At 39.8% G+C, this 19,227-nt stretch overlaps 1 protein-coding gene across 1 annotated transcript; it reads right to left on the bottom strand.

The window, feature by feature from the left end:
• Positions 1 to 7,516: 7,516 nt before the first annotated feature.
• Positions 7,517 to 17,962, bottom strand: LOC117537293 (serine protease HTRA3-like). Its single transcript, XM_034202474.1, has 8 exons — positions 17,536 to 17,962; positions 12,765 to 12,870; positions 12,386 to 12,614; positions 11,785 to 11,979; positions 11,641 to 11,673; positions 8,644 to 8,788; positions 8,506 to 8,556; positions 7,517 to 8,215 (listed from the first exon to the last, which is right to left on the bottom strand). Exons 1-8 carry the CDS (start codon positions 17,960 to 17,962, stop codon positions 8,208 to 8,210), a joined length of 1,194 nt encoding a protein of 397 aa, XP_034058365.1. The 3' UTR covers positions 7,517 to 8,207.
• Positions 17,963 to 19,227: the final 1,265 nt, after the last annotated feature.

Here is a 19,227-nt window from a genome sequence, read left to right as displayed (position 1 = left end):
CTTTTCAGAACTGCTTTTAATCTGTGTTTTATATATTTAAAATGTGTTGTTTTTATGAATTGTTACTCTGTGAAGTGTTTTTCCGTTTTATAGAATGCTCTATAAATAAAATACATTATTATTTTTATTATTAAAAGGATTCTGGATTCCCGCTTGTGCTAGCATTGAGACTGGACCTCAGTTTTATTACATTCAATATTGCTTTATTATATTAATTTTTTTTTTTTTCAATAAGCATATATATGTTATCCATATAGAGGGCACATTTTAATCCCACACGTACTATGGGGTATATAGCATCATCCAGGGTTATTTTATTTTCTCTGCGTTTTCTAAGACGTGGCAAACAGAAAGAAGGAGGGAACCACCAAGAATGTGCGTCGAAGCAACGAGCCAGTATAAGAGTCACATGGGGAAATGTTTTGAGTGCACTATGTTTTCTATAACCACACCAAGATCATGAAAAAAAAGAAGTCACTGTGGGTTTAAAATGTAAAGGTTGTATGCAGGGCAAACTCTTCCACAGAGGAGAGTCACTCCATCTACTTGAGAGTGAATTGGAGCGAGAGGTGTACGAGATATGAACACCTCGGCCTGGAGGCTGGAGGCTGGGGGAGAGGAGTGGATTTGAGTGTCGTCGGAATAGTAATGGTAGGTGAGGGATGTTGTGATAGGGTCAAATAAACTGGAGTGAGAAGTAGATAGGAGTCCAGGAAGGCGCCTGCAGAAATGCCCTGCTCCCCACCACATCTCTGATAAGTGGACAGATCAAACACACAACATGAGACCCGGAGGCATCAACTCACTGTAAGGGACAGGGGTTACCTTATGTGGTTACCTTATGTTGTGTGTTCACAACAAACCTACCAATCTAAGTTTATGGTAAAAAAAAAACATCTCAAATTGAGCATGATTGTGGATATACCCTACTACCCTACTATTATGTATCTGTCAACCGCCATCTGTGTCAGTAATACTTATTTAGTGAAACTCTGGCTGTTTGACAACAATGTTTTTCACTGTACTGTGCTGATGTTGTTTGTTTTATTGTGTTGTTTTATGTTCTTTGTCTGAAATCAATCAAATCTAAGTTGAAAAGGAAGATGTATTCCTTTCACTATAGTCTGAAAGAAGAAATCTTATTGAAGCCAAATCTATAGCAGGTACTGCAGGACACTATCAATATTAATGACGTAGATAAGCAGGCGAAGCACATTATGTATACAGGAGGGTAACAGGTGTAATATGTTATCGAGGCCCTGGAGCGTACACTCTGCATGTAATCCTCCTTCTGTGCTCTCACATCATCTCTTTCACTGTTTGTGTGAGTCCATGTGCAGCAAAACATGTGTAACTTCCTGTAACCATTTATTAAAATGTTGTTATTGCAAAGTGTTTTATAGTTTGATGGCTGGCAAATAATTAGCTTTTAATAACATATGAATGTGCACATATTCTACATAAGCAATGATTTAATTCATAGTATTTTTATAGGATATTTGAATTTACTAACAAGGTTTCCAGTTCATTTAACATATTAAAACTAATAACATGTATTTCTGTGTTGCTGTTTTCTGTAATACATGTTGGACAAATTAACAGAAATACTTTCCAAAATGAAATCTATGTCCTCAAAAAACGTAATTAAACGTTGAATCAAGTATGTATCTTGATGAAAAATAAATGTACTTACTCAACATCTCTTAGCTCACTGATCAAATAACAGATTTTTAGACTGATTTTGCAGTAAGTAAGTTCACCTCAGGTACAGGGGAGGGGGCGTCTTTGAAAGGCTTGAAACTAACTTAAAGTAAATCTATTTTCTTTATTGGCACGATATGACAGTGTAGATGATTACATGCATTGATGTTTTGGACGGGTTTCACTCAGATTAAGCGGATTAGCTGACTCGATGTATGCAACACCTACTGCTTTACTGATGCATGGCAGCAGCCTGGATCTGGTTCAAAACGTCACTTAAAGATTGATTTCATAAAGTAATTTGATCAAATAAAGACTCAGTTTAACCTGTCAGAGTTCTGTATGTGATGGCTAGTGCAAACGTTGATTTAAATACACTCGGCACGTTACATGTAGGATTTTACCAGTGGTGTAAAGTAACTAAGTACATTTACTCTAGAATTGTTATATTATGCTACTTTTAACTTTTACTCCACTAGAGTTTGTTGGCAAATGTTCTTCTTTTTACCCCACTACGTTAACTTGACAGACTTATTTACTTGTTATTTTGCAGATTTAGCTATGTACACAGGGGCGCCGTAAGGGGGTGAAAAGTTAGGACGATTCTAAGGGACCGTGACTGACAGGGGCCCAAACAATTTTAGAACATTAAGAAAAAAATGTTTAAGTAACCAATGTGATATCTTTTCATGGGGCCCAAAATCCCTGACGGCGCCCCTGTATGTACAAGATATACATTGACACATACATTATCATATATTATTATAGGTTAAGCAACCCAGTAGTGTCTTTTACTTTTGGTACTTAAAATATAGATTCATGCTAATACTTTTTCACTTTTACTACAATTGAAGTACAATTTTGAAAGCAGGACTTTTACTTGTAAGTATTGTTAGTATTTGTACACTGTAGTATTCTTCCACCTCTGGATTTTACCCACATTTTTTAATTGATGCAGGTGAATCTGTTCATAGCCTGCTATGTGCTTCAAATATATAGTATTCTAAAAAAAAAAGTAAATTAAAGCCAACCTTTCTAAAAAGATAAGATGTTGAAAAAAGTATTTTATTTGGTCATGCATATTCTGTATCACCACTAGATGGCAGTAGTGACCTACTGAGTGGCTCTAATAAACAGCCTGCAGCTGACTGGTTTCTGCTGCTGTTTGCAGGTTGAAGCTCATGCATGCACTCAACTAGCAGTTATATTGACAACATGACGAACACATCTGAATGGATCTGTGATTTGTATTCACATGTGGATCAGAGTGTGTAAAAAAGCTTCTCTTTTCACTTTTTAACATCGCAGCCTATTCAAGGATTTACATTTATGTGACTTCCATGTTTTCTTAAAATACATTTTACATGTTTCCTCAATTGCATATGCCTTCCATTTTGGAACGTTCCATCAGAGTGGATGGAACTCCAGAATGGAACACTGGAAGGTTTTAGAAACATATGGACCGGCTTCCAGGGAAACTGTTCAGTTATTCACCTGAAATTGAGACGCACAGACACACATCTGTTGCTCCTCGCCGCCTTTTCAACACAAGCACGATTTGATTCAGAACTATCAGAGACAATAAGTGACATGTCAGTCACAGGTAAGCAGAGAGTAGTAAACAACAGTCAGTAAAGTCCTGAAAAACAGACTTAAGTTTATGTTTGCTCAATACACAGTTTTGTTTTAGTTTGTGGTTACAAAATAAGAACCAGGCTTAGTACTAATGTTTCTTATTTTTTTAAAACGAATGAAAGTAACATGTTATGGTTAGAAATATATGTTTTTGGATCTTAAATCTTGTACAGTAATTGAGTACATATTTGTGAATACTCCTGTTTATGACATAAATCTAAATAAATGTGCATTTTTTAAACACAATGTTGTAATAATCTCAGTAACAATTGTCTATCCTAATATGTTGTTCCTTGAAGTACACAATTAGTACTTTATTAAGGGGAACATGTGTGCTTAAAATGCTTAATAATACAACAAAGTGATGTTTTAATTGTTTAATACTTTGACTACTTCATTTCTCAATCACTACAGACATATCCTAAAAATGTTCATAAAGAAGAGTGTTGTGTTTTGTTAATTTGTTTCCCAGCTATTATAGAAAGCTAGTATAATTTGATCAATGTGATGTGATTTGTTTTGTGGACTGTGAAATGTAACTTAATTGTGTGTCCATTTCCTCCTCTCTCCTCTCCTCCACAGACGATTTCCCGATCCACGAGGGGACCCTGCTGTCCTCCGGCTACGAGGTGCAGGCCTTTCTCGGGGAGGGCAGCTTTGGTAAGGTGGCCATGTGTATGGACAATGTAACCAACACAAAGAAGGCCGTTAAAATATCCAAGGATAGACCCCTTTTCTTTGAGCGAGCTATGGAAGAGGTAGATTACAAACTCTTATTATAAAATCTGAAGTTACGTGTTGAGTTATTTTGAAATGAGAAACCTACAACCTCGTATTGAAGGTGACAACAAATAGCAATAATCACATTTTGTATTTCTTCCACAGATTAAAATTCTCCAGAAGCTGCAGACTCTCGATGCCGATAAATGCAGTCTGGTGAAATGGTATGGCTCGTTCTACCATGACAAGTTAACTTGTTTGGAGTTTGAGCTCCTGGACCTGAGTCTCTATGAGTACATGCTGCAAAGAAAACACAACGCTCTGCCCATAGCTGAGATCCGTCCAGTTTTACGTCAAGTATGTGGAATCATTCCTTTCTTTAGGAGCATCATTTAATTACTTGAGATTTAATGGGAAATCAGACCTAAAAATGTACATTGTTGTGATCCTAAAGCATCTCAATCTTTGTGTTTCTTCAGCTGACAACAGCACTGCTCCACCTTGAGGCCCTGGAAATAATCCACGCTGATATAAAGCCTGAGAATATTATGGTGGTGAACCGCTTGCAGCATCCGCTTCAGGTCAAACTCATTGACTTCGGCCTGGCTCGCCACGTGTCCGAGGCCGTTCCAGGGACTGCTGTTCAGAGTCTTTGGTACAGGTAGGAATAATAAAACATGTGGCACAGAGGCTGCGGCTTTGATGCAAAAATCGAAAGTCTGTTTCTGTAAAGGAAAATAAACAAAAGTGAGTTTAACAAGAAGTTTTCCTCTCCTCTCAGGGCACCAGAGGTCCTCCTGGGCATGGACTTCAGTGAACAGATTGACATGTGGTCTCTCGGTGCTGTGATTGCAGAAATAGCAGCAGGCTTTGCTCTGTTCCCCGTGGACCACGAATATGGCGCGCTTAAACTCATTGTGGACTTGGTGGGTCAGCCTCCAGATGTTCTATTGAACTGTGGGCAAAAAAGCAGCTTCTATTTTAACATTGAGGGGAGCTACAACCAGCAAATCTGGACACTTAAGGTGTGTGTGTGTGTGTGTGTGTGTGTGTGTGTGTGTGTGTGTGTGTGTGTGTGTGTGTGTGTGTGTGTGTGTGTGTGTGTGTGTGTGTGTGTGTGTGTGTGTGTGTGTGTGTGTGTGTGTGTGTATAAACATTGTAACCAAAACTTTGTCTCTCTAGACTCCATGGGAGTTTGCATTACAGACCGGGCATCATTTCAGAGGAAACCCGTTTTTTTACCTGAGGTCTCTTGATGACCTGGTAGAGGTAGGTTGTCTTTTTAGATAATATAATGTCATGACAAGGATTTCTCTGATACATTTTTTGACTGCTTTGCATCATTTTACAGGATTACTTACACATGTTTTACCTTCAATGTATTGCAGGTAATACCTTACAGACACATGGCCAAGAGAGAGGAGTTGCTGAACTTTGTGGACCTCTTGAAAAATATGCTAGTGCCGGACAAGTGCGGACGAATTATTCCCCTCACAGTCCTGGAGCATCCGTTCTTCGCTGTGGAGCAGGACCCTGAAGTCAGCCAAAGCATTGAAACCGTGATTGTTGACATGAGAGAGGCTGAGCAGAGTCTCACACCACAGCCTTCACTGACTGAGAGCTTCCAAAGCATTGGAAACGTAATCTTTGATAGCAGAGACTCTGAACTAAGTGTCACTCTGCAGCTATCGAAGAATGTCCAAAGTGTTGCGTTCAAGGCTGTGACTCTTCCCGAGCAAATAGTCTCTGCTCAGCCAGAAACAGTTTATTTTAAGCTTGAGGACGAAGCTGCTCACATGGAGCCTGGTAAGTCACATGTCTAAAGCCCTCACAGTCTCATGTGTTTGTAGTTGTTTGATCGCACTAACATCCTGCTTCTTTGTGGTTGTTCAGAGGTCATCAAAGTGACCAGCGGCGAAAGAAAAAGCAGAGTCAGGAGATTCTTGAAGAGCATCAGAAACGCATCAGAAACGCTCTCCTGTGTCCGCTGTGACAGCAACTGAACCAGCTTATTGACTGGTCTTCATTTATTCTATTGTTTTATTGTTATTGTTTTCTTTGTCAGTAAATATATTGACTTCAACTTAAAAAATACTTGTGTGATGTGTGGTGAACTTATAGAAGAGATGTACTGGTCCTATTTATTGTTATATATAAGTATATATATATATATTGTTATATTGTTATAGGTATTGTATTGCTGTTTTGTACAGAGAAATGTGAGCATTACATTAGTGCCAATATTTTAGTTAGTCTGACTATATGCTTTTGTTTTGAAGGCAGCTTTAGGCTCCAGGTCTTTGGTATTCATTAGTAGACAGGTGGAGGAGTGATTAGGTACCAAAACAAGTCATATTTGTTATACCAGGGAAAAAGAGGACATAACCTCATTCTCCTTTGTATTGCTTGAACATCAAAATATAAATAAAATAAAATGAACCAACACAATTATTGCCATGTAGATCCTGAGTCAGATTCCCTACCTGGTGCTTCATACACATTTACTTTTGAATAGTGCAAATCATGATTCATAATTGAGGTTCAAAGTCCTCATGTGTCCTGATGCAAGGTTTGAATGCAGTCCAATAAGAACACAACACAATGCAACAAATCACATCACAAATAAACTACTCTTGTTTTATATTTATTTTAAACAAGAAGTAATTAACCCTCCTGTTGTCTTCGCAAGGGCATTGAAGATGAAACGTGGCTGGGTCTTTCAGCATGACAATGATCCCAAACACACCGCCCGGGCAACGAAGGAGTGGCTTCGTAAGAAGCATTTCAAGGTCCTGGAGTGGCCTAGCCAGTCTCCAGATCTCAACCCCATAGAAAATCTTTGGAGGGAGTTGAAAGTCCGTGTTGCCCAGCGACAGCCCCAACACATCACTGCTCTAGAGGAGATCTGCATGGAGGAATGGGCCAAAATACCAGCAACAGTGTGTGAAAACCTTGTGAAGACTTACAGAAAACGTTTGACCTCTGTCATTGCCAACAAAGGGTATATAACAAAGTATTGAGATGAACTTTTGTTATTGACCAAATACTTATTTTCCACCATAATTTGCAAATAAATTCTTTAAAAATCAGACAATGTGATTTTCTGGATTTTTTTCTTCTCATTCTGTCTCTCATAGTTGAGGTATACCTAGGATGAAAATTACAGGCCTCTCTCATCTTTTTAAGTGGGAGAACTTGCACAATTGGTGGCTGACTAAATACTTTTTTGCTAAAGTAAACTAAAGTAACAAACCTGTTTTCAAAATGAAAGAAGTAGAAAGTACAGGTATTTGTGTTAAAAATGTAAGAAGTCAAAGTAAAAAGTCGTCAGAAAAATAAGTAGTGGAGTAAAACTACTGATACCAGAAAAATGTACTTAAGTAAAGTAACAAGGTATTTGTACTCCACTACTTCCCACCTTTGGGTACTGCTGACCTTTCAACACACAACCAATAAGATGACGTAGCTAAATGTAGCCACGCTAACGAGCAGAGAATTTAACTAAAGAAACGACACTTGAATGGCTGTTTTCACCGCAAAGAAATTAGCTTATCATGTAAATGCAGCTTTAGTTAGTTGCTGTGGCGTTTTCTTCTTCCTTAATAAATCAAGCTGCTCTTCGGGACTTCCCAAAAATGTATCAAATTCAGTTGAAACAGTCCTTTTGCGAGGGTTGAAGTTAAAATAAAGTATTCACCACCTTTCAGTCTGCCGTAGTGACAGAACAGGCTGCGGCAGAGCCCATGACGTTAGCACAAGTTAGCGAGCTAAGCAGCTCGAAATGCAAAATTGGTTTAAAATGGCTAACAGAACAAAACAAATGTAACAAGAGCTAAACAAACCAAGTGTAATGTCCTTTGCACAAATAATTTACAAATGAATGTAACAACTTGACAACACCAGACCAAATGTCAAAAAAGAAATACAAAATGGCAATCAATATAGCATTTGAAAATCAACGATTGAGTGCTACTTTGATGACACGTTGTCCGTTTCCCATCGGGGTTTCCTCACTGCGATGTCAGTGTGTGTGCTTGGCTTATTGCAGGAGTGTGTGAACATACTTTTCTGCTTGAGTGTCAGGTATGACCTGTTGCACCAAAACTTCACCGCAGCCCTCAGAAAGTCTGGATTCTGACGTTTCAACTCTGCTACCAGACTGAAGCACAAAAAAAACACAACGCTCACATCAGTGTTACAAATACCAATAACAATACTAATAAACTTATTTTCAGATAGGATAAAAAGTAGTTTCACTGAAAGAAACTGGGGGAAAAGTCCATTGTCTTTTGAATAGAAGCTGAGTTAAATTTGTGTTAGTATAACTACTCAAAGTGTGTGTGGATGTCACAACTCAAGCTTTGTTCACGGTAAGCATCCTGATGGCTAAAGAATATTCATCTCCGAAAACAACACAGGTAAAACTTAAAGCATTACAACAGCTCTCACCTGCATCACCCTGTGGTTCCTCTGGAAGTCTTCTTTGGAGTTTTGTCTTTTCTGTCACAACAACAATCAACAACTGTGATTGGAACCACTTCATAGGCATTCAACTCTCAGGACATAAAACTGAAACTATATTAGTACCTCTGTGCTGCTCAGCCTTTGACCTCTGACTTTTGCTGTGTTTGGGCTGTGACTCTGTGAGGAAGCGACTGATTCTGTCTGAGGGTATGGCAAAGGAGATCCCTGCTGCCACTTTCAGAGTGTTGATGCCTATCACCTCACCGTCCTGAAAGCAACACAAACATTAACACAGTTCAGAACAGTCTCATAATACACACATGCACACAGAAGGATTCACACTTGTACATCATGATCCGCAAAAGGATTCACACTTGTATTTCCGGATCCACACTTGTGTTTTTCAATGCACACACAAATGTGTTCCGTTTCATATACATGTAAATACAATCCAAATACAGAAAAAAGTTTTACATATGTATTTTTGATCCTCACATATTTGTTTTCCGTTTAAAACCTCTGAACCTGCAAACACAAACCGCTTTCTGTGCACGGATCGCTGTGCATTCGTGTGTGGGTTTTTTGAGACTCCCCTGACGGTCAGCCGATTCGTACTTGTAATTTTTTCTATCTATAGCCAATCAGATGTCTCCTCAATTCTAAGCCAATCACATGAGCGCGCCCCCACGAGGGTATGATTTATTGCATTCATGACACTTCATATACGCATTTTGCGCTGTCCGGTCAGCTCGCTAAACAGAGGGCGGAGCATCAGGTGATTATGCAGAGCTGCGTGTCTCCGTCAGACTCAGCAGCTGATCAGATCTCTCTCTCGCATCCGGTTATACTTCACTCGCGTTTATGTCCATATCGATCAGATCCAGCTCTCCTGATCGGCCTTTATAGAGAGCACCGATCAAACTATTAAGAGTGAATATCGGCCGATAATGACCGGCGGGGCTCCCCCGTTGACAGTTCACTGGCCGTTTCTCAATCTCGAGGAAACTGGCTTCCAAGCCAATATTTCAAGGATGCTACGTCATTGAGTGCCGCCGAAGGACTGTTCCAATCTCCAGCATACTTGGAATTCCACCGAGGCCGCGTCCTTGGTTTGGGGGTAATTTCGAGGCTGCACATGGGTAGACTTCGCGTCCTAAAAATACCCACAATGCTTTGCGCACGGACCAATTTCCCCAAATCTGTGGTGGAAAATGTAAGGCGGGGCCTCTCATATGACGCACACCTGCACACTTGCTAGCCTTTTCCACTCTTCGTTTTCTGAATGCCAGGAAAGATTCTTGCCTAGCTTCTGAAGCAAGTGATTTGAAGACATGTGCTACCAAGCAAGCATCCTCGCGATTGAGAAACGGCCACTGTCTGGCACTGGCTTCGTAGTGCACTGATCGATTAGGCTAAGCTAACCTGTAGCTGCTCCCTCCACACTCACAACAACTTCATACAGACATAAATAAAGCAGCTGTATTCGCCATACAGGAAACACACATTTAAAACGGGTTTGCCTGCCGTTTTTGTGTACTCAAGCATTCATCAATGGTTCGGAAAGTGGCGCTGTACCTTAATAATATAAAAGATTGTATTTGCGTGCATTTCCTGTTCGGAAAGTGGCGCTGTACTGAGGCTCCATGGACCAGTCAGCTCCGGACTGCGCAAAATGCGTACATGAAGCGCTACGTCATGAACGCAATAAATCTACCCTCTTGAGGCCATGCGTGAGGCTCGTGGGGGCGCGCTCATGTGATTGGCTAAGAATTGAGGAGACATCTGATTGGCTATAGATAGAAAAAATTACAAGTACGAATCGGTTGACCGTCAGGGGAGTCTCAAAAAACCCACACACGAATGCACAGCGATCCGTGCACAGAAAGCGGTTTGTGTTTGCAGGTTCAGAGGTTTTAGACAGAAAACAAATATGTGAGGATCAAAAATACATATGTAAAACTTTTTTCTGTATTTGGATTTTATTTATATGTATATGAAATGGAACACATTTGTGTGTGCATTGAAAAACACAAGTGTGGATCCGGAAATACAAGTGTGAATCCTTCTGTGTGCATGTGTGTATTATGAGACTGTTCTGAGCCCATACAATTAGACTGGACTTTAGTGTCGGGTAAAAAAAAGGCTTAAATATCATTGCCATTAGTACAAATATTACCTAAAGGAAAATAGTTCATACAGGTTAAAACCAGAAATGTTGCCATAAACAGGCACTGATACAAAATAAAGCAATTATTCATGCAAATGTTAGCATGGAATACAGTCTGATTCACGTCTTAAAAGGGGCTATTAAGCTTATTTTCAGGTTCATATTTATATTTTCTGCCTCTACTTTGAAATGTTTACATGCTTTTATGTTCAAAAAGCTCTTTAGGTTGTGCAGCAGCACCTCTTTTCACCCTCTGTCTGAAACCAGAGCCCAGTCTTTTCTGATTGGTTGACTGGCCAGCTCTGTTGTAATTGGTCAACTGCTTAGAGATGTCCCGACCCTATTTAATGATGTCACAATGTCGCGGAGGTAAACACTACAATGTATACGTTTCAGGCAGGCGGGGAGTGTGTGGCAGAGAAATGCATAATAGGGCCTCTTTCATCATTCAATTACATTATTTTATCCTTTTCTTCATGCAACAAGTTTGTATTTGTTATTTGAAGTGCAGATATTTCAAAAAACAACAAAAAGTCAATTTTAATAATATAAATCAAAACTAAAACTCACTAAATCTCCAAGCTTACAGTCCAGAAGGCAAATAAAACACATATTTATTCACCTTGTATTGTGCCATACTTAAATGGATCATAACACATGGTGTATGGAATTGATCTTCTGCAATCCGGTTCAAATTACACAGATTTATATTTATAGATGTCAGTTTTAGAGGCCCGAAAAAGGGCAAAATGCGGCCGTCATCAGACTGTTTTTAGTCTTGTTAATAACTAGAGGCCCCGAACTGCTGTGTAAAAGGAGGAAGGTGTCGGCAGTCAATGAAGGTATAAAACAGTCAATACAATTGTTCTGTGAATTTCAGCAACCACGAGTGGCCCTTGAGCGTACAATCATATATGAGCTAAAAATATTAGGCTGATCATAACACTACTCACCAAGTTAATAAGGGGTCCTCCAGAATTTCCATACTTCTCCCAGAAAAGATGAAACAATAACATTGACATTTTAAGAAATATGCAAACAACCAACATCGTTATGCAACAAAAAAGCTCATGTGCTGTGGTGTGTGCTGTGCTCACATTAATAAGGGCGTCGGTCTGAATGTAGTCCATGTCTGAGTCCTTGATGCCTAGCTCCTTTCCGTCTCTCTGGGCGGTGCTGACAATGCCGGTGGTGACGGTGTTCTGCAGGGCGAAGGGGCTGCCAATAGCAACCACAAACTCCCCTGGCCTCAGACCAGCTGAACGGCCCAGAGACAGCACAGGGAGCTTCTTCTGCTCCCATGTGGGATCAAACATACCAGCACAGAACAGACAGGCGTGACGAATGAAAACATTGAAATGTATTGAAAATAAATGTGCAATAGAGACATACTGGGAGAGAAATTAAGAAAAAGTGTTATGAAAACAAAACTGTCTTAGTATTTGAGATGTGGGTGTGAGAATACACACATTGGCGCGGTGTCTCTGAGTCACAGAGCGGGTGTTTAGGAAAGTATCTGGCTAAGAATATCTAGCAGAAAGCTGTCAAGGACACGTGTCAGGATGTGGATTATTGTGCAGTAGTTCAGAATGTTTTTGTACCATAGCATACTTTGATTTGGATGAAGAGAGAAGAGTGGAGGATGTTATGAGGATATGGTAGACTTAATGTGCCTGTGCTGAGTTTGTATGCTCTCACCTGGGGATTGACCTTGATGGTGGCGATGTCTGCCTTCCTGTCTACATGTCTGACCACAGCCTCGTATGCGTCACCGTTGTAGAGCTGCACGCGCAGCTGGGGCCGCCCTGTTACCGTGGCAATGGCATCCGTGGTCACCACATGAGCGTTGGTCACAATCACACCTGAGGGGGTAATGATGAAACCAGAGCCGCTGGAGAGACGCACGTGGTGACTAAACAGGGAGTGTCTGGAGACGGCAGAGAGTGAGGCTTACATTTGTAACACGTCTTATATTGGGTGCAGGTTGTGTTATGTTTCTATTGACAAGATGTGTGAAGGCTACCCAAATAATTATATGTATAATTTAAAAGGTTATGTATTATAACAAATGCCACACCTTATGAACATTTCAATGTGAACAACAGCTGGTGCTATTTTCTCCACCACGTCAGCGATGAAGTTGAACTTGTAGCGAGGGCTGCTGGGATGGATTGAGAAGCGACCTGTACTGGCATGAAGAACAAACTCCATTAATAATACACACACAAACACACAACCGATAGTTAGTTACTGTAGGATTAAATTACAATTTGAGACAGGCAATGCCACTAAAATTCTCAAATGTATTATCTAGTTAGTAAACATATACACTATGGAAGATAAATAGGAAGAAATATGAAATGGATTTAATATTTTTCACATTAAACATTCACCAAATCTATGCACGAGGAATTGTTTTCCCTAACTTGTTGTGTAGTACAACGATAAGGAGTCAAATCATGTGAGAAATTATTTTTAAAGCACTGCACTGTATAGTAGTGAAGTTTTTAATATTTTACACAATAAATATTCATAAAGATATGCAAAAATAAATGATTTTGTGGTGGTAAAACAAACAGGAGAACATTAATGTGTGAAGGGATTTTGGTAACTCTGTATAGCAGGGGATTTTTTCAAATAACACACCAATATGAACAAAATAAAATAAAAATGTTATGTACAACCAATAGGAGACCACTTATGTGTGAATTGAGTTTGGTAGCACTTTGCTATATCCTCCTGGGACCCAGCCCATTGAAAATGTCCACTGTAATGGACATTTTGTTAACATGCATCTCCTTTTACTCTTTTGAGCTACTCTATCAATCCCTGATGTGCTGTACAGAGGACATCCTGGTCTTTCCAGTGATATGTCGTTGGTTAAAATTGCATGCTGGGAAGTTCCTCTTTCACAGCACTGAGACTGCTCTTGTAAAGGTCTTCAATGACATCCACTTAAACACAGACAGTGGCAGAACTTCAGTGTTAGTATTATTAGATCTCAGTGCTGCGTTTGACACTGTTGACCACAGCATATTACTAGACCGACTAGAAAACTGGGTGGGACTTTCGGAAACAGTTCTAAATTGGTTTGAATCCTACTTAAAGGACAGAAACAACTTTGTTTCTATAGGTAAATACAAATCTGATTTGACAAATATGACATGTGGGGTTCCTTAAGGCTCCCTCTTGGGGCCTCTTCTCTTTAACATCTACATGCTACCACTGGCTCAGATAATGAAAAACAACTAAATAAGTTACCATAGCTATGCGGATGACACACAAATGTACATAACCATTTCACCAGGAGACTATTCTCCAGTTAAAACACTGAGTAAGTGCATTGAACAAATCAATGACTGGATGTGTCAGAACTTTCTCCAATTAAACCAAGACAAAACTGAGGTAATGGTTTTTGGAGCCAAGGCAGAACGTATAAAAGTTAGCGCTGAACTTCAGTCTGCAATGTTCAAAACAACAGATAAAGCCAGAAATCTAGGTGTTAGGGGTGTAACGGTATCCGTATTCGTCTCGTACCGTCACGGTTCGGACGTCACGGTTCGGCACACGACGAATACGCCACACGACGAATACGCCTTTTTTTTACGAGTGGGAAAAAAGTCTGTCATTCAGGGCAGTATCCACTACACTATTTATAATCCAGGGGGCGGTATTGCGCCTAAAAGCTGTTTACCAGCCGCCCTTAAACAACAAATGAAGAACAAGAAGAAACAACAACAAAACGAACAAAATACAAGAAGAAGAAAAGTTAGTATGGCGATTTCAGGTAACACACAGGAGCTAGAACCCACCTGCTTCTTTTAAATCAGCTGTGTGGGAACATTTCGGGTTCCCTGTGGACAACAACAACGATGAGTGCGCGAGTGGTGGATCGGACGAGGATTGATTGATTGATTGATTTAAAAGTTTATTAACAGCTTGTATATTGGGTACAGTACAGTACAGCTCAAAACATACAATTGTTAAGGGGATGCAGACCAGAGAAAGACTTTCGTCTTGTTTACATCAGGGTCCCCCATTTCCAATTCATCAGGACGGTGTGTCGGCGTTGTTCAATAGCGGTGCGGTATGCTAATTAAACACGCCAAACATGCTAAATCATATCAGAAGGCATCAGCCAGATTTGCCAATCACCGGAGCCCGGCAAAAGACAACAGCAGTTCAACAGCTGATCCCCGCTGTTTTTAAGAAGACAATAGACATGAAAGCCGTGAGATCAAAATAAATAACGGAAGCTTTTGGCATATGTTTTTCAACGACTATGCGCTCTTGAAACACTTTCTTATTATTTATGATGTCATATTTTCAAGACATCCTTTTTAGTTTTACAGCTTGATGAAACCTTTTTGTTTGACATCAGCCATTATAGATAATATGGCCATCTGAGTGTGTGTGGTACTGTTTGTGGTTTGTTTTTAACTGTTTAATACAGTTAATTATTCAAAATGTCAGAGTTCCTTATTTTTAAACTGAAACTTGGACTACTGTTCAAAAATAAATAACAACAAACCTGGAATTATGCATTTGGGACTTTTTTTTGCTTTTTCTTGTTGTACCGAACCCGTACCGAACCGTGACCCCCAAAACGAGGTATGAACCGAACCGTGACTTCTGTGAACCGTTACACCCCTACTAGGTGTAGTCATGGACTCTGACCTGAGTTTCAACAGTCACATTAAAACAGTTACTAAATCAGCCTACTATCACCTAAAGAATATATCTAGGATTAAAAGACTAATGTCACAGCAGGATTTGGAAAAACTTGTCCATGCTTTTATCTTCAGTAGACTGGACTACTGGAATGGTGTCTTCACAGGTCTCACTAAAAAATCTATTAGAAAGCTGCAGCTGATTCAGAACGCCTCTGCTCGAGTCCTCACTAACACTAAGAAAGTGGATCACATCACTCCTGTTCTGAAGTATTTACACTGGCTTCCTGTGTGTCAAAGAATAGATTTCAAAATACTGCTGCTGGTTTATAAAGCACTGAATGGTTTAGGCCCAAAATACATTTCTGATCTTCTGCTAAATTATGAACCATCCAGATCTCTCAGGTCTTCAGGGACTGGTCAGCTTTCTGTCCCCAGAATCAAAACTAAACATGGTAAAGCAGCGTTCAGTTATTATGCTCCAAATATCTGGAACAAACTCCCAGAAACCTGCAGGTCCGCTACAACTCTTAAATCCAGGCTGAAGACTTATCTTTTTGTCGCTGCTTTTAATTGAAACTGAGCCGTTGTGTTCATCAGTAAAGTGGAACTTCTGTGTGAACTATTCATATCTTAAACTGCACTGTAACTTTTTATTCATGTACTTTTTATTCATGTATTTTTTTCTTTTAATGTTTCTTTTATTATATTTTACTGTTTTTAAATGCCTTTGTCTGAATGTCTTTCATTTTTGTAAAGCACCTTGAATTGCCTTGAGTTGAAAGGTGCTATATAAATAAACTTGCCTTGCCTTGCCTTGCCTTTCTTTTCATCCAAAATGGCTGACATACGAAAAACAAAATTGTATAGAAGCAGGAGGAGAAGTCAAATATTGTTGAATAATTGTCATTTTTACCATGAAAATCATATATGTTCTGGTTTATTAACATGTGAGGAACTATATAATTAGTTCTGAAAGCAATTAAATAATTCAAGTTTTCAAATAACAGCCCTTTTATAAATGTCCATTCTAGTGGACGTCAGGACCGTCTTCATGGACTTTATGACTCGATATTGTTGCAGGAGACGGAACTGAAGCAGACATTTTCTGTACCAGATAGTTCAGGGAGATTCAGATTTTGAGCTCTCAGGTGATGAGAGAGATGAGGCTTTCACACCTGGGATAGAAGAGGGTCAAGAAGAAAGGGGGGAAAGATGCAGGAGGCTCCATGAGCGCACAGATACAGACAGAGACAGATAGGGATGAGCTGGAAAGACATGGCCCCCTGTGGGCCAAGAGTAGCACGTATGTCTTATTGTTGTTTTTATTTTAAGTGGAGCCATGAAAAATGAGAATTGCCTCAGGAATGCAAGCTTTGTTTCTATGAGCATGGTCAAATGGAGACCACATCCATAAAACTAGTCAAGATGACCCTACAGCCCGTGCTGACTGGAGTCAATGAGGTACTTTCCCACTACATTGACTACAAAGTCTTTGAAGATCTGGAAAGATTCACCAAAAAACAAGCTAGTTTTGTATTGACCAAATAAACAGCAATGTTCAGTTCAATTACTTATTCATGTTTTAAATAAAGGTGAATGTATTATTGTATTAATATCACTCTATAACCATAATACGTTACATAGTCCATCTGTTAATTTTGGCTGTCTTTTCAAACTAATATGGTCCCGACGTCCTCTACAGTGGACATACTGTAACATTTTAAAATAAAATAAAAAAAGTCTAAATTGCAAGATGTTTTTTTAACCCTAAATAGGTAGGAAATCACAAAAAAAAGGAAATATGAAGACACTTTTTTTCCTCGGGTCCCAGGAGGGTATGATAGGACCGTGTTTGGCTTGTTGTTTTATGAAAATTAGGGTTTAGCGAGTTGTTTACCTTACTACAGATGTTAGGAGACGTCGTTGGTGTTTGGTTTCCGAATAATAGATCAGTCAAGTCCGAATTTGTCAATATCTTTCCAACTTTACCGAACATTCTTTGTACTGATTTGGCACTGATAAGTATCACAGCGTGTGCTATGCAAAATAACCATCAGAATGCCGTTTAAGCACATTATCACAACAGAAAAATGTACTCAATTAAAAAAGTGTTATACATTTGGATGATCATCAGTTGCCCATCCCCCAAACTGTGCGCACTCCACGCTGTCCTACCTGTGGATGAGGATACACAGGGTCCTTTATGCGCCTGGCTGACTGCAGGTCTCCCCTTCTGCTCAGCTTTGCGGCTGGCCACTCTCGTCTTACACACATTCCCGTACGTTTTCCCGTCGCTCCCGCACACTTCATGATCCATCTTACACCGGCAGACCCCCTTGGAGCCTCGCCGCTTCCCCGCAGCGAGCAGCTTGCACTCCAGGCCATCCCCGCAGGGCAGGTCGCTCTTTCGGCCGCAGAGGTCTCCTTCGCGGGGGGAGCACACCATGCAACAGTTACATCTGTCCGGGACATACGCGCCGGCCGGACAGCTGGGGCTCGGACACGAGCTCACCTCGCAGCGGGACGCGCACCTTTCTGGACGCACAGCTCCGGTGAAGTCGTGCGTAAAGAGAAATGCAGCTGCGAGTAAAAGTAACTGCATTGTGATAGACTTGACAAAAAGTTATGGTGGATATTTTGGATTGTTTAATATCTCTTTCTTAATGATTTTCTGTGTTTGGACCCGATGGCTATACTTCCACAGATCGACTGGGCTCGTGTCCTCAGCTCTCTGGAAGTTTTACTCCGGACATTAGTCATCAGGGCCTGCCTGCATATTCTGACAACCTGGTGACTACATCACTTAGTTGGAGGCCACTCACTACATGTAGCTGATAATGCACGCCATCCAGTGGGAATAAAACGCACAACACTAAATAAAAGCAGCCTATTCCTCCAGTAGAGTAAGTGCATGTACTCAAATACTGGACATAATTGAGAAACACGTTGATGCTTCTATTTTATTATGATCTTCTTATGTAACTATATACTTCTTCTCTTCAACAATTCAGAGTGAAATATTGTACATTAATCTGTTCACGCTGTCTCCTCTGCAGTGGCGGTTCTAGACCAATTTGACTGGGGGGGCCAGGCTGGGGCCAGTTATTTTCTGAGGGGGGCACAATAAATGCAGGACGAAAAAGACAAAGACAGTATGAAGAAATTGTGTATAAGAAAACAAAGTAAAACAGTTATTGGTATTTGTTTCATTACACATATTTATTTGAGACACTTATAGTTACAGTTTGTACGCCATAGAGAATTTGAACGGCACTTATCATGGCTGCCACTGAGGGACTTCCGGGTCATTTCACTCGGTTAGGAAGGTTCCTAAGCTAAATGGACTATTCGACTGCAGCCTTGGTTTCTCCATTCTTATCTACCCTACCTTTAACTATTTTTAGGGTGCAGCTATATGTTTTATTTATTTCAAAGTGGGCCCATTTTAATTATATTTTTGTTCCTTCAAATGTGCAGAGGACTCCCCAAGTGCTGTGTTTAATTTATTTTAAAGTAGACCTGAGTATTATTTTTTAATTTAATAATTAGTTATTTGTTTCTTATTAGAGGTTAACAGTTTTATATAATGTAATAAATAATAAATACCAAAAAACTGTAGTTTTTGTCTACGATATAACAATAAATACAACTTTATAAGCTATCAAGCTATGAAATATGTTTTGCGGCTCCAGACAAAAAATGTTTTGGGAAAAGGGAGCAAAATGGCACTTTTGGTCAAAAAGGTTGCAGACCCCTGGGTTAGTTGAAAGCTATAATATCAAGTTTAGAAAAAAATATTAGGTTCAACTTAATATTATTGCTTTCAACTAACCTAATAGTTATGTGAAACTAGTAGAGATAATACAG

This window comes from Gymnodraco acuticeps, unplaced genomic scaffold, assembly GCF_902827175.1.
Source record: "Gymnodraco acuticeps unplaced genomic scaffold, fGymAcu1.1, whole genome shotgun sequence".
In the NCBI taxonomy this organism is placed as follows: domain Eukaryota; kingdom Metazoa; phylum Chordata; class Actinopteri; order Perciformes; family Bathydraconidae; genus Gymnodraco; species Gymnodraco acuticeps.
This window is presented reverse-complemented; position numbering and strand designations above follow the sequence as displayed.